The sequence below is a fragment of the Sander lucioperca genome, chromosome 9 (genome assembly GCF_008315115.2).
Source record: "Sander lucioperca isolate FBNREF2018 chromosome 9, SLUC_FBN_1.2, whole genome shotgun sequence".
In the NCBI taxonomy this organism is placed as follows: domain Eukaryota; kingdom Metazoa; phylum Chordata; class Actinopteri; order Perciformes; family Percidae; genus Sander; species Sander lucioperca.
In genome coordinates this window covers 20,285,243-20,300,923 of record NC_050181.1, presented here as the reverse complement: position 1 = coordinate 20,300,923, position 15,681 = coordinate 20,285,243, and the positions used below count along the sequence as shown (strand labels likewise).

At 44.2% G+C, this 15,681-nt stretch overlaps 1 protein-coding gene and 1 long non-coding RNA gene across 17 annotated transcripts in view; one reads left to right on the top strand and one right to left on the bottom strand.

Moving 5' to 3' along the window:
- LOC116034128 (deleted in malignant brain tumors 1 protein) overlaps nt 1-15,681 on the top strand; it is a 70,161-nt gene that overhangs the window by 53,204 nt on the left and 1,276 nt on the right. For 12 of the 16 annotated variants that reach the window (XM_036005393.1, XM_036005381.1, XM_036005391.1 and 9 more), the window contains 5 exons: nt 5,174-5,491; nt 7,115-7,323; nt 9,603-9,760; nt 11,419-11,664; nt 14,911-15,070. In XM_036005393.1, coding sequence (XP_035861286.1) covers nt 5,174-5,491; nt 7,115-7,323; nt 9,603-9,760; nt 11,419-11,664; nt 14,911-15,070 — 1,091 coding nt within the window. The remainder of the gene's footprint in view (nt 1-5,173; nt 5,492-7,114; nt 7,324-9,602; nt 9,761-11,418; nt 11,665-14,910; nt 15,071-15,681) is intronic. The other 4 variants (XM_036005383.1, XM_036005382.1, XM_036005389.1 and 1 more) reach the window with 4 other exon arrangements.
- Nucleotides 3,557-15,681, bottom strand: part of LOC118495897 — a 26,371-nt gene continuing 14,246 nt past the window's right edge. Inside the window, exon 4 of the long non-coding RNA XR_004898346.1 lies at nt 3,557-3,629. This is a non-coding gene — a long non-coding RNA (uncharacterized LOC118495897). The remainder of the gene's footprint in view (nt 3,630-15,681) is intronic.

Sequence of the window (15,681 nt, the reverse complement as noted above, 5' to 3'; positions counted from 1 at the left end):
CTAGCCGTAATTAGTTTCATCAACTATATCTGTAATATGAATCAGTATAATTGACTTGCAATATATTGTTCATTTCTCTCTGCAACAGGTTTTTGGTAATTAAAAATGTTCCAAAGGATCATCGGTCTGCTGCTGCTTCTCATGGCTGCTTGTTCAGCTCAGGGCACAGGTATAGTACTGGAGTAACTGTACTTAGTTACATTCCACTGCTGGCTAATTGAAATGTATTTGTCTTCATGCTCGCTGCTGGCTGGCTCGCTATATGTCGCCCTCTGCTGTTTGAAAGTCTAGACTCTGAATATAAGACAACCCCACTTTTTTTGACGGATTCCCTGGGAAAAAAAACTTCAGATTCGGTCATATATTTGGCCCAGTATGATACTTTCGTCGGCCATGTTTCTGCCTAATATGACACCAAAACCCAACCCAATACGGTATATACTATAGCTGATTATATTGGATAGCTGATGTGAGATTTAGTGCCACAATGTTAGCAAATATTACTTACATAAGGAGAAGGCTAAAATGTTAGCTAACGCAGTTTTAACCTTGCTTATCGTCAGGGTCTGTAACCACCAGCTGTGAGGCCTGTCATAGTCTGGCTCGATGCCATGCCTCCCTCCATGACAACAGTGTCGAGACTGTGGGCGTGTCCTGTCGCTGTGAGGACGGTATGGTGGGAGATGGCTTCACCTGCTACAACAAAACCACCTGCAATGATGACTGCTGTGGCCAAGGCTTCCGCTGGTCGCTGCTGCAGGGCTGCGTGGACATCGATGAGTGTTCACTGCCCAATCCTTCCTGCGGTCCCGGACAACTCTGCGAAAACACCCAAGGCTCCTTTTCCTGTCTGGTGACGCCTAATCTACAACGTCAAAACGAAACCACATCCCGCTCAGTGACGTTTGCCTGCGGGGGCACACAGTGTCCTTTTGGTCAGAGCTGCCTCCAGGTGAACGGCACATCTCAATGCATTGACCCATGTCAGCACTACACTCCATTACAAGACGCATGGCGAGCCACCGACTTCAGGGTGGACCCAGAGTCTGTGGCCTGCGACAGCCGTACAGATTGGCAGGGCTGGTACCGCCTCTTCATCGGTAACAGCAGTGTTCGGATGCCAGAGAGGTGCATTGAGAGTCACATGTGTGGGACCGATGCTCCGCTATGGCTGCGATCTCCCCACCCGCTGGAGTCTGAGGGCATCGTACGGGCGGAGGTTTGTGGCAGCTGGGAGGAAGGCTGCTGCCAGTTTCACTCCAACCTCATCCACGTGAAAGCTTGCCCAAGAAACTACTACGTCTACAAGTTTGTAAGCCCGAACTTGTGTCGGCTAGCTTACTGTGCAGGTAAGGAACAAGTTTTCATTGTATGGAGTTATACTGTGTAGAGTCGAGGGTGACAATTTTTTGGGACTCCCGCGGGTCACGGTATTCCTGCGGAAGTCCCGCATACGGGAGTCATTTTCACTGTTGGTAACATGATAGGGACGGAATAGAGCATAGAAATCAACGGGAGCGGGACGGAGCCGGAGATTAAATTAAAAAATGACGATGCAATGCGGTGAGTGCGCCCAAAGATTGCGAGGCATTCCTAGGCTACTTAGTATGCGGAAGGCAGCAATTCTTCTAACCTACCCTGAATCGATACATGTGTGTTTTGAGTGTGAGAAGATCTCTGTCAGGAATTACGTAATGAAAACATCTAGACCTGTAGGTAATGCATGTTACCTAGACCTGCAGGTAATGCATGTTACCTAGGCCTGCAGGTAATGCATGTTACCTAGACCTGCAGGTAATGCATGTTACCTAGACCTGCAGGTAATGCATGTTACCTAGACCTGCAGGTAATGCATGTTACCTAGGCCTGCAGGTAATGCATGTATAGTGTAGCCTAAATTTCTGAGGCAACCTCAGTGATTTGACCGCGATTAACCAAACATGTTACAGGGGGGCAACAGAGTCTGATAACTTTAGACAACATAGGGAACCAAACGGGAGCGGGACGGGGTTCGGGAGAGTTTCTCTCTGGATTTTACAGGACAGGATTTTTCTGGGGCAATCACGGGATTGAGATATGACGGGAGTATTTTCGTTGGCTCGGGATGGGATGGGAGCGACAATTGATTCCCGTGTCACCCTCTAATGTAGAGTCGAGAGTGAGCCAAATACTAGGATCCTGATCCAGAGGCCTCAACTGCTAAAGTAAAGGGAACACTCCAACATTTAGTGGAATCCTTTTTATTTTACTTTAAGATGATATCACCAGGACCTGAGTTGGATCTTCAGTGTTTTCCCTAGGATGACTGCTTTAGCCTGGTGAATGGCACAACACTTATGTAAAAAGGAAATACGTCACTTTTAAAGCTGATTGGCCTGTTGCACCTGTTATTTCCTTACAAGCAATGTCGCATATTAAAGGATATTTTTCAAACGGAGTCCGGCGCAGTGCTAACTCCACATTAAAAAAAGCTACATTACATCACTTCCTGCAAACTTCACAGAGAATAATGAGGACAAAACAGCATTACCGATCTGTTTTAAAACAAAAAAAACACAAAAAAGGTCAGCGTAATGGAGATAGGTCTGACAATGCAAGACTACTGGTAGGCTACCGTTATGACAATGTTATCTTAAAAATGCAGTAGGTAAGATAAAATTAACTTTCTGTCATATTTGCTGAAACTGACCCTATGTTCCAGTAGAACTACATAAAGCAGGCCATTTAAAATAAATCCAGCTCCTCTGGCTCCACCTACAGCCTGTAGTGTGATTTGCAAAAATCCAGCGCTCCCTGTTCGGATGCACCAATCAGGGCCAGGGGGGTGTCTAACTGCGTGTCAATCACTGCTCAGGCACACGCATTTCATAGCGTCCTCCCCTCCCCCTTCCCCGCACACGAGCTGCAGATAGGTTTCCTCCCCTTCCCCCCCTCTTCACACGCGCTCTATCATGCACAGCTCTCCCTTGTGGGGGGAGGGGCTTAAAAGACCGTTTGGGCTTTAGCAGAAAGGGGAGAGAGAAGTTGTCGATGTTCAAATGTTTTGGCTAAGTCCTGGATCTTCATAATTCTACCTACAACACCTTTAACTTCACCTGTTGAACTGACTTTAGCAGTTTAGCTAACACACTCGACTGTCCTGCTGTTACAGTTGTGAACTAACCACAGACAGTTGCCTTCTTCATGGACTCACGTTGGTGTGCAGCTGTATAATGAATATAGGGACGCACAATGGATATTTGGCATTATTTCTGGCATTAAAAAAAAATATTTTTCTGGCCTGGGGATCCTGTTGGCCTGGCGGCCTACTAACCCTGTACAATTATAGGGGAAACACTGATATTATATTCCTCATGTGAGCCAAAATGAAGATCATGTCTTACAGGATCCTTTAGACCTTTGGTACCATCAGAATCTCAAGTGGACTTTGTTGTTCTTTGCGCCTAATCAGATGTCAACACCATGGTGTGTAATACCTGCGCTGAAGGTGAGACCTGTCTGAGCGACGACAAGATCAACTGGAGGTGTGGGCAGCCAGGTGAGTGATCATGACACACACAAATTTCATTAATTCACTGTAGGGATCAGGAAACATGATATCCAGTAGTTTCAGGTCATTAATGTTACATCTTAGCCTAGAAATCTAGACGCACCCTAGCGGCAGCTAATGTAATTTGCAGCCAAGGTCGTCTAGCAACTCTCTGTTGGCTTGCGAGCTGGAAAAACCAAACTCTAGTCAGGCCAATCACATCGTGTATAGAGTCGGTGGGCGGGATTAACATAATGATGGCAGAGTTGCAATGGTTCTGCGTGAATTCCCTGCTACTTGCACGGCGTTCGTGGTTCGACTGTTGTTGTTGACTTGCTTTCCCAAGATGGTGCCTGCCTATATACCCGAAGGTATTGTCTTTATAATCTATACTTTTAATAAACTGTCTGTACACTTACAAAGTTCTCATTATGCTACGGCTGAAGTGTGGTGCTATTTTGAGCCTTGTTAGTGGTGTAGAAATAGCGATTTACCCTCTGCCCCGAAGTCTAGCATTAGACATAAGATAAGATAGAGAAGATAAGATGAGATATACTTTATTGTCCCTGAAGGGAAATTTGTTTTGGACTCTGTCCGTTCCGCAGCTTTACAAAGACAACGCAAAATACAGAAAATAAGCATCTCTCAACACATACTCTCATGCAGCACAAAACATGCTCTCATATACATTAGACAGGTACCTATATAGTAAGCACATTAACTCCTCCTTTCATTGGCATTTTTTAATTGAACAACACTGTGCGTATTGAACAAAATGACATAATGCACAACCCAAATAGCCTACGTATTGCATAAAAAAGACATTATGCACAACCCAAATAGCCAATATAATGCACAAATAACACATTTCCACAAATCCTATGCAGTACATAATGACATATTGAACAATTCAACAGCCCATGTATTGCACCACTAGAAGCTAATCACCGGTTTGCAGTAGCTTGTTTCAAGCTAGAGACACATTCGATTCCCATGAAAACATAGTCCAGAGAACGGTCGACTCGGTACACATATGTTATTAACCCCTAGGTTCATTTTGCGCTGGAATTGTCCTTTAAGGAGGTATCAGGAAGTTAACTTTTCTATGATTTTTGCCTTGAATTTTTGGTTTTGATAGATTTTAAAGAAAATTTATTGCGATGAAAATGGTATTTGTAATTCAATTCAATTTTCATTTAGCCTATAGAGCTAGCCTGACGTCGTCATACTCAGATTCTAGTCAGAATATGAGTCTGATACTGCTCCATTGGGCTGTGATTATGGGGGGATTATTGTTGTGGGCGGGGCTAGGTTCGGCTGGCATCCAGGCTACTATAGAGCCAAATCATAACAGATATTGTCTCAGGACACTTTACAGATAGAGTAGGTCTAGATCACACTTTATAATTTGCAGAGACACAACAATTTCCCCCTAACAGCAATTGCATTTAGTTGCCAGTGACGAGGAAAACTTTAATGGATATCTGTATCACAGATTCATTATACAATTCAAAATAACTTCTGTTGAATTCACAGATTGTTTAAAATAACATAAATAATGTATGAAATGTTTCTTGTCTTGTTAACTATCTGTGGGGACAATCTGTTCACTGTCGCTCTTTTTATAACTGTTTTAATGTGTAGCTCCAAAACCTCGGCTGAGGTTGGTAAATGGTAACACACCATGCTCTGGTAGAGTGGAGATCCTCCATAACAACCAGTGGGGAACAGTGTGTGATGATAATTGGGACATCAACGACGCCAAGGTGGTCTGCCGACAGCTGAGATGTGGCCCTGTCCAGTCTGCAACTAGTTCTGCCTACTTTGGACAAGGCACCGGACCGATCTGGATGGATCAGGTTTCCTGTACAGGCAGCGAGTCTTTGCTATCAGAATGTGGACATCGAGGGTTTGGCACTCATAGCTGCAACCATGGTGAAGATGCTGGAGTCGTCTGTTCTGGTTAGTGACATTTAGTTGTGTCCAGTGGTGTAGTCTAGGTTTTTGTAATGATTATACTGTAATGTTTTCCCTCCCAGCATTAGACTCACCCGTCCCAGAGCGACAACCCCATGGGTTTTTGTAACGTTACTGCGTAAAGCATCAGCCTCATCTGGCTCATTTCCTGTAGGTTCTGTAACGTTAACGTCTGCTGCAGAGTCATCTGAAGCAGCAGTATAGCTTCAGGAGCAGGCTTACCAAAACACTGACAGAGTGGAGTTTAAATTTGCTTTTGTTTCATATATCTAGCTACTTTAGTGATTCACATTTGTTAATTTCAAATTTGCGCAGTGTTGTTCCTACACGACTCGCAACACAGACGGTGAATTTAGGAACAACAAAAACCATGAATTTATGAACATAAGTGTGAAAGTTCTCTCATAAAACAATCATCGTTACGTAACGGTATCCTGGCGTTTCTGTAAGTGGGTATACTGAAATCCTTCACCTTTCCTAGTGGGTATACTCCGTATACCTGCGTATCACGTAGACTACACCACTGGTTGTGTCAAACGTGAAGTTCAGTAGAAAACAGTCCAGTTATACCAGCTTCCTTTTCTACTTGTTGTTCACAAAACTGTGAACAACAAGCAGAACTTAGAACACAAATGCACACATAACCAACCAGACTAATATGATTGGACAAACAAGTGCTAGTAATTTCTTCACTTGGTAAATTATCTTTTAAACTGACAAACATCATCCATGTATGGCTCAATTCAAACGGGATCAAAACATTACTTATCTCTCCCCATTCACTACCAGACGTATTATTACTGAAATAAAGTCCCATGTTGATCCATCTGAAGGGGAGGGACTTTGCCTCTCTAAACTATCAAATACCCAAAATGCCTTGTTCCTGCTGTATTGTTCCCAAGGGTGTAATCTGGAAAGTGTACTTCCTATGGAGAGTTTCTGAGGCTAACAAGCCATCACCTCCCGTTAGCATCCCATTGACTGCCATTGATTTTGGCGTCACTTTGACAGAGAATAACTTTACATCTGAAGCGTTTAAACTCTATTTGTCCATTGTTTATTTCTAAAGGAACACGACGATGTATAAAAGGCTCCATTGCCTTGTATCTCACGTTATGGCTCCGTAGCAGACGTTTTTGTAAAAATGGGCTAAATAGATTGTGTCATAACCACGCGACTTACTGTTGCATAGTAGAGGAATTACCGTATAGTACAGGAGAAGCACTCAGGCAATCCGGGGGACGTGGAGGCATACAGTCAATAGAGCCCAGAGAGTCCATGAAAGCATCGGAACAAAATATTTCACCGTTTTGCCCCTGCTCCTATGCTCATGGACAGCTCCTACTCACGCTGTCTGCTTCTGCAAGATTGGGAATGATTGAGATTTCTCTTGGCACAGCTACCAGAAGACTTCCAACTTTCAGACAGGTTGCTCACGTCACATCTACGTCTTCAAGCTCAGTTGGAGGCTGCTCAGTAACGCTCAGCCATCACCGGGAAAGTGCTTTTAACAGACTTCACTGGTCTCCGTTGAAGTCTACAGCGTCACTGTGTCCATTTCTTTCACTGTCTATGATTGTGCCTAATGTGTTGCATCTTGTGTTCCAGATGAACTTGGTGGTTTTCCAGAGCCGGAGTTGGTGTGTGGACAGGATCACCTGCGTCTGACAGTCCAGAAGAGGCAGTTGGAGGAACGAGGGCTGAACGCCTCCTCCGCTCACCTGATCGACCCGCGCTGCCACCAGCAGGTCGACCAGCAGGAGGCGATGTGGTACCTGGTGCAGCGAAGGAAGGGTAGCTGTGGAAACGTGGTAGAGGTGAGTTTGGTTCATAGACTGTATAATGTGAATGGACAATGCATCCGGTTCGGCGAAGTGCTGCAAATGCGGAAGTGCCTTAAACCTGCATTATATCTGAATTCCTGCAGGGGGAGACTCCTTAAACCTGCTTTCTATCTGAATTCCAGCAGGGAGAGACCCCTTAAACCTGCTTTCTATCTGAATTCCAGCAGGGGGAGACCCCTTAAACCTGCTTTCTATCTGAATTCCTGCAGGGGGAGACCCCTTAAACCTGCTTTCGATCTGAATTCCAGCAGGGGGAGACTCCTTAAACCTGCTTTCTATCTGAATTCCAGCAGGGGGCGACATGTACGGTAGCTAAAGGAGGTGGGTTTCTGTAGAAGTCTATGAGAAAGTGACCCACTTCTCACTTTGATTAATTACCTCAGTAAACATTTTCATAATGAGTTTATGGTCTCAATCTCTAGTTTTAAGTCTTCTGCAACACAGAATGATGTTCATTTTTTGAATTATGGTCTCGTTGATTTTAAAATCGGCGATAAAGCAGGGGGTGTTTTAGGGCGTGGTTATGATGTGATTGCCAGTGAAAGTGTATAACGAAACGTAGAGTGTAAGGCTCCTCCCTCACTCCTCCCTCTCATCTAAAATCGTCACATCCACAACCAGGATGGCTGCGCCCATAACGGCAAACTCAGCGACTCAAAGCAGATCTCCACAAACCAATGGGTGACGTCACACATGCTCTATCCATTAATATTATACAGTCTATGGTTTGGTTAGATGTCTCAGAATGTCCACCATATCTGACCCAGCTCATATCTGGATATTTAATAGGTTTTGACCACTAGGGGGTCGAAGAACTCCACAATGAACTGACAGACCTGATATATTATCTTCTTATAACATGTGGCTAATGTTAGCAAGCAAATGCTTCCACATTCAGCAGACACAGAGCAACATGATCATCCCATTGATGATAATAGTCAATAATTACTCATGGGGTTCCTCAGGGTTCAATTGTAGGTCCTCTATATTTTATGTTTGGTTCAAGCTGCATTATTGTTTTATTTCTTTGTCCACTTAGGGGCAGCACAACAAGCTTTTCACACAACATCTGACATGTTATCAGCTTATAAATATATGTATATGTTTGGCTAACTTGTTAGCAAACAACTGCCTACTTCTACATCCAGCAGTTACAGAGCAACAAGATGATTCTTTAAGAGTCCTTCGAGTCTTGTGTTTGTGTCTACCTGATGATATTCTCTCTGTTTCAGCTGTTTCTGATCTAAGATGGTGATAAACACTACGGGCCCTATTTTAACGATCTAAGCGCATGGTGTGAAGCGCCTGGCGCAGGTGCGTTTATAGCGTGTCCAAATTCACTTCCAAATCCCACAAAAGGGTTGTACTTAGTGTCTTCATTAATCAGAGGTGTCTTTTGGGCGTAACATGCAATCAACCAATCAGAGATCATCTCCCATTCCCTTTAAAAGCCAGGCGCGTTTGGACCTTGGAGCATTGCTGTTATGATGGAGGATTTACACCGGAATATTTTTATTTGTAATCTTCTGCGTGTGTGTGCTGCTGTGCGTCCCTGTGTGTGTAACAAGCATAGTGTGCACGCTGTGTACGAGCCTAGGAGCATTTTACTAATGCTCTGTTAAAATAACAATGAAATGCTGCGTTATTGACTTTAGACCAGGTTTTTGTTGGTCAATGGTGCGATCACTTCCCGCTGCCTCAAGATAGCAATACGCCCAGAATGCACCTGAACACACCTCCCTGTAAGACCAGCACGCCCAGAATGCACCTGAACACACCTCCCTTTAGACCAGCACGCCCAGAATGCACCTGAACACACCTCCCTTTAGACCAGCACGCCCAGAATGCACCTGAACACACCTCCTTGTAAGACCAGCACGCCCAGAATGCACCTGAACACACCTCCTTGTAAGACCAGCACGCCCAGAATGCACCTGAACACACCTCCCTGTAAGACCAGCACGCCCAGAATGTACCTGAACACACCTCCCTGTAAGACCATCACGCCCAGAATGCACCTGAGCACACCTCCCTGTAAGACCAGCACACCCATGGGCCACAGATGGGCGCAGGTGCATTTGCTATTTAAGCGACTTGGGCGCTGGACGGTCTTAAACTAGCAAATACACTTGTGTCGGGCTTTAGCATTTAGCTGTTTTCAGACATTTTATCTTGTTGACAGAACAAATCTGATTAAGTAGTTTTTCACTGATTTCATCATCTGGTCTTTAATCTTTTTTTATTTGTTGCAGACAAACGGCTCCCACATTACGTACTCCAACATTTTGTTCGTGTACCCGTCTGATTTGTCCAACGACTCGCTCTCCGTCCCGATGAGCATCCCGTTCTCCTGTGTCTTCCCGCTCGATGACATCACCAGCCTCGACGCCGCCATTCGATACCAGCTGCCGTGAGTCATAATGTCAATTAGAACTTTTGTTATCCTTCTTAGAAAGCTTTGAAACCGCAGATAATCCTTTAAAATTCCTTCATATACCACAATCCATTAAGGAAACCCTTAAAATCCCATTAGAATACCTTAATTTTATCATTATCAATTAGGGCTGTGTATTGGAAGAAGAATCTGGCGATACGATACATATATTACGATACATGGGTCACGATTCAATATATTGCAATATATTTCGATACTGTGCATAAGGTGATATATTGGGTATAATATAATAAGTAAGGCAGGTATAATTTTAGAAAAACGAATATTTAAAAAAACACATGATGTGCATAAAAGTCAAAGAAGTTTTCTTTAGGTCAACAATTCAGTACACAGAAAATCAAACTGCCAGTTTGGGATTGTGGCTCACAGGTTCTTAGTGAGCTAATGTTTATATGCTAAAGTAGGTCAAAGTTCAGCCATAGCTACGTTGTTAGCTTCTAGCAAAAAGTCAGGCACTGCTAGGCACTGCTAGGCACTGTTAGGCACTGTTAGGCACTGTTAGGCACTACTAGGCACTGTTAGGCACTACTAGGCACTGCTAGGCACTGTTAGGCACTGCTAGGCACAGCTAGGCACTGTTAGGCACTGTTAGGCACTGTTAGGCACTGTTAGGCACTACTAGGCGCTGTTGGGCACTGTTAGGCACTGCTAGGCACAGCTAGGCACTGTTAGGCACTGTTAGGCACTGTTAGGCACTGTTAGGCACCTCTAGGCACAGCTAGGCACAGCTAGGCACTGTTAGGCACTGCTAGGCACAGCTAGGCACTGTTAGGCACTGTTAGGCACTGTTAGGCACTACTAGGCGCTGTTAGGCACTGTTAGGCACTGCTAGGCACAGCTAGGCACTGTTAGGCACTGTTAGGCACTGTTAGGCACCTCTAGGCACAGCTAGGCACTGTTAGGCACTGCTAGGCACTGCTAGGCACAGCTAGGCACTGTTAGGCACTACTAGGCACTGTTAGGCACTGCTAGGCACAGCTAGGCACTGTTAGGCACTGCTAGGCACTGCTAGGCACTACTAGGCGCTGTTAGGCACTGTTAGGCACTACTAGGCGCTGTTAGGCACTGTTAGGCACTGCTAGGCACAGCTAGGCACTGTTAGGCACTGCTAGGCACTGCTAGGCACTGTTAGGCACTGCTAGGCACTGTTAGGCACTGTTAGGCACTGTTAGGCACTACTAGGCGCTGTTAGGCATTGTTAGGCACTGCTAGGCACTGCTAGGCACTGTTAGGCACTGTTAGGCACTGCTAGGCACTGTTAGGCGAGGACACTAGTCGTGTGTCTCAGTATAGCCATCTAGTGGTAGGGGGTTTAAACACAACATAAACGTGAACCACTGTCTTACATCAATATTTTTGCACGTAAACTAAAAAAAAAAATATAACATTTAAAAAAATAAATGAATCGATATTTTGTTTTTGAAAATAGATACAGTATTGCAATCAGTATCGTGTATCGATTTTTTCTTACACCCCTATTATCAATGTGTAAAGTATTGGTAATTTACGATGATATGAAGGGATTCAGTTTCATAGTCTATGTTGTGAGTCGAGTGTCGAGTTTCTTCAGTTCACCTGTGTGTCTTCTCTTAACGTGTCTCGTCTCTCTGCAGTCGTAGAGTCGGCGTGGTGCGTTCAGGGGCCCCCACCAGGGCGCGGATGACTCTGTACGAAAGGCCGGACTACAGCGAGCCGTTCCCCGCTGGCCCGGTCAGCCTACCGCTGGGCGCTGCCCTGCACGTCGGCGTCTCTGTGGAAAACTACGACAACAACCGCTTCGTGCTCCTTCTGGAGCACTGCTACGTCACAAACTCGCCGAGCGCCGACGATCCTGCCAGATATGACCTGATCCAGAACAGGTGACCAGATTCATTAAAACTCAGCTCACTTTAATGTGCAGGGAAACTTAACAGAGTAGCAACAACTTGTCAATTAATTACTCATCAATTCTTCAATCAACAGAAAAGGAATTTAGAATTTAGATGATTGTTTAAACTGAATCTGACACATATGTTCAAATTTGATTAATTCAATGCATTTTTATTTTTTGTCTTAAATCCACCAGACATTTTCATATTATACCAACATTTGCAGCATCCTGATCCTTGTTGGTTACTATAGGAACCCTCAGCCCAGAGTAGTTTTATTCTCCCCAAAATAAGTTTCCTTTTTATTTTTAAAGAATTATACAAAAAAAAATAATCGCAACTTGTTTTTGCAACTTTCAGTCTCTCGCAACTTCATTGCAGCAAAAATACAAAAGATATCGCAACTTTTATCTGAATTTTTTACAAAAGCTCCCCCAAAATCAGGCATTTTGGGCCGCAACAATCTAAACAATAGGCCGCGAAATCTGGAAGGACTGAAATATTGTATATATCTTTTGTAAATTTGTAAATGTTATTGTATTGTTATACTGCATACTTAACAGTAGTTCTTTTTATATTTCTTACTGCCCTTTCTGATTTTACATGTTACGTGAGTGTAAGTGAGTGTAACCGGAGTCAAATTCCTTGTTTCTTTATGCAAACCTGGCCAATAAAGTTGATTGTGATTCTGTGTTGGTCAGACAACACGAGACATTTGAAGGAGCCACCTCAGACTAGAGCCGTGCACGGGACAGTTTTCTTAATGCTGCTCCCGTTCATTCATTCATTCATTCAAATCTTTATTTAACCAGGATAAAAACTCCTTGAGATTACAAATCTCTTTTACAAGAGTGTCCCGGCAAGTGGCAGCAGCGTGGTTTCAAAATAAATACAAAGACAATAACAAATAAAAAACATAGACACACTTTCATTCATCATATTCAAACAACAATGTCATCATAAACAATCTGGGTCCTAAATCGATTTAAAAACAATGACAGACAGACCGCCTTTCTGCAAGATCCTTTAGAAAGCCTTTAAAAGAACTAAATGAGACCAACTCCTTCATTCTGAAGATGATTCCATGCAGATGGTGCTGCAACATTAAAGCCTTTTTACCAAAGTCAGTGTGGGCTTTGGGGACTGATAATTCCGTCGTCTCCATCGTTTGGTGTAAGGTCATAAAACTCAGTCCCAGCGAGTCTTTTGCTGCGTTCGAGACACAATTTTTTGCCCGTAAGTTACGACTTCAAGTCACGACTCACGACTTGGTAGCGTTCCAGGCAAAGTCACGACAAATCCCCTCTGGTCTGATGATCTTTGCGTCAGCAAGCCAAGCTCTGCTCGAACAAGTGGCTGCTCACTTGACTTGCGTTTATGTACAGTAGTACAGTTTGTGCGTCTGATGATAAAAAATAATGACATTTGGCATCAAAGCTGGTTAGGCTACCTAACATTGACGTTAGCTAGCGCTAGCTGATACTAGCGATTTCTAGTCAGCGACGTATTTTGGTCTTCATTTAATAAACATAACCTGTAGTAGTACACAATCGTATGTGTAGTGTTTTGAGTACAATGTGCAGAATTACTTTACGTTGCCTATTTATGTCTATTTATTTCAGTTATTTCTCACCGTTAGTCACCGGTGTCTGTACAGCATCAACAGAGGTCGCCATTGATGTTGATGTGTATGTAACAACGACCTGGTACGAGTTCACAGGTTCACAAGTTACAGGCACTTTCACGGTAGAAGGTTGTGAAAACACGAGTTACGGGTTGCCTGAAAACGCAGCATTTCTCCTGTCTGGACGTTCCGACTGCATCAAACATGTTTGATATTATCCTAAGTTTTAAGTCTTGGAAGTGAAGTTAAATCATGTGAACATCGTCAACAACCAATGGGTGCTCTCCCTCCAGCACCAAGCAGGAAGCAGCAAACAGCTAGAGCCAGTAGTGTTTATGGTTGCTATGGCACTGTGCTAAGCTAAACGCTAAAGAGGGAAAGTTGCTGATTTTCAACCCTTCTGAAGCGAGTCATCCATTGGGACTTTACCTCAAGTTACCAGCTAACGCTAGCAGTAGCTAGCTTGGTTGGTTAAATCTTTCAAAACAAATCTAGTTGTAGTCTTGCAATGTGTAGCCCTGACAGATCCCCAGTCTTTACATACAGTCTTATGACTGTGTCTCTACCGTTAGATGTGAGATGGTGTCAGACTAGTCTTTTCAAAGCCTTCTAGTGTTTGATAGGAATTAGAGATGCACCGATAGACCGGCCGGTGACTGGTATTGGCCGGTTTTCACGTGCTCGGCCATGACCGGCGACCAGCAGGTCAGTCTGACATATGGTGATGTCATGCTGGTCAACGCTCCAATTAACTGACAACATAAGTTATACCAGTTACAGTTCTCAAGGACGCACGCACACACGGACGCCACAGCACGCACGGACGCCACAGCACGCTCTCTTTCTCCTTTCTCTCAACTTCTCCTCCGTGTGTCGGTGCTATTCTCCACATGTAGGAACCTGGTGAATTAACCTGCAACATGTCAGCTGTTTGGGAATTCTTCAGCGTGTGTGCAGAAGATAACAAGTTTACAATATGCAACACCTGCAAGGAGAAAGTAGGGCGTGGAGGGACGACACCAAAAACCTAAATCACATTTCTTTAGTTGATATTGATGTGAAAAGAAGGAAATGGTTCTAACATTGCTCTTTAGATGTGTGTGAATGTCCCCCACCAGGAGTAATTTATATAGTTCTATTTTATAGTGATTCATTATCTGTTCAACACATGTTCTATTAAAGAAAAGATAGAAAATAAATATGTGTGTGCTGTAAAGTGGTTAGAAAAAATGAAATCAGAATCGGCTAAAATCGGTATCAGCTGGTCTAACTCAAAGAAAATCAGAAATCAGAATCAGCCTAGAAAGTTGTAATCGGTGCATCTCTAGTAGGGATTAGTTGTGTGCTACCTTTGTCTGCTCTCAGTTCGTCCTTGTATTTCATGTCAAAATGTCTGCCTGTTTCCCAGTGTTCTTGGTTTTTACCTGATTTATTTCCTGCTTGGACTGAAAGTTTATTTAAGTCATTGAATCACTGAAAATCCTCGTCTCCTCTTCTGCGTTTGGGTCCTAACCTGCAGCTCTTGACACCTGACTAATAAAAGCAGCTAAGCAGCTGTGTTGCACACATGTGAACAGAACATGAGCTGCTTTGTGATTGGCTCTCCCCACCAGGTGTCCAGTTGACCGTCGCCATGTGAAGGTGGCGGAAAGTGGTGTGTCTCAGCGAGCTCGCTTCTCGGCGCTGCTCTTCCTCTACCACGGGACGTATGAGGACGTTTATCTGCACTGCCGGATCAGCCTGTGTGACCGGGACAGCGCCCCCTGCAGCCCTGTGAGTGCTCAACACACCTGCCCTGAAGAACAAACCGGGAACTATATTCTCAGAAAGACTTGCTGCAAAGCAAATCACTCCGCCCAAGTAGCAGAAGTAGCAGTGCTTCGCCTTCTGAGAATATAGTTCACAGTATGTATACGTTAGAAGATGGCTGTGTGTCATGTGACCTTGTTATTTGTACACGCTGTGACTCTACAAATCACAACATGTAAACAGGAACATGTTGGCGTTATTTTGTCACTTATTGGGAGCTGTAGGCTAGATGGAACCAGTTACCTCCAGGATCTGTGCTAAGCTAGGCTAGATGGAACCAGTTACCTCCAGGATCTGTGCTAAGCTAGGCTAGATGGAGCCAGTTACCTCCAGGATCTGTGCTAAGCTAGGCTAGATGGAGCCAGTTACCTCCAGGATCTGAGCTAAGCTATGCTAGATGGATCCGCTTACTTCCAGGATCTGTGCTAAGCTAGGCTAGATGTAGCCAGTTACCTCCAGGATCTGTGCTAAGCTAGGCTAGATGGAGCCAGTTACCTCCAGGATCTGAGCTAAGCTATGCTAGATGGAACCGGTTACTTCCAGGATCTGTGCTAAGCTAGGCTAGATGTAGCCAG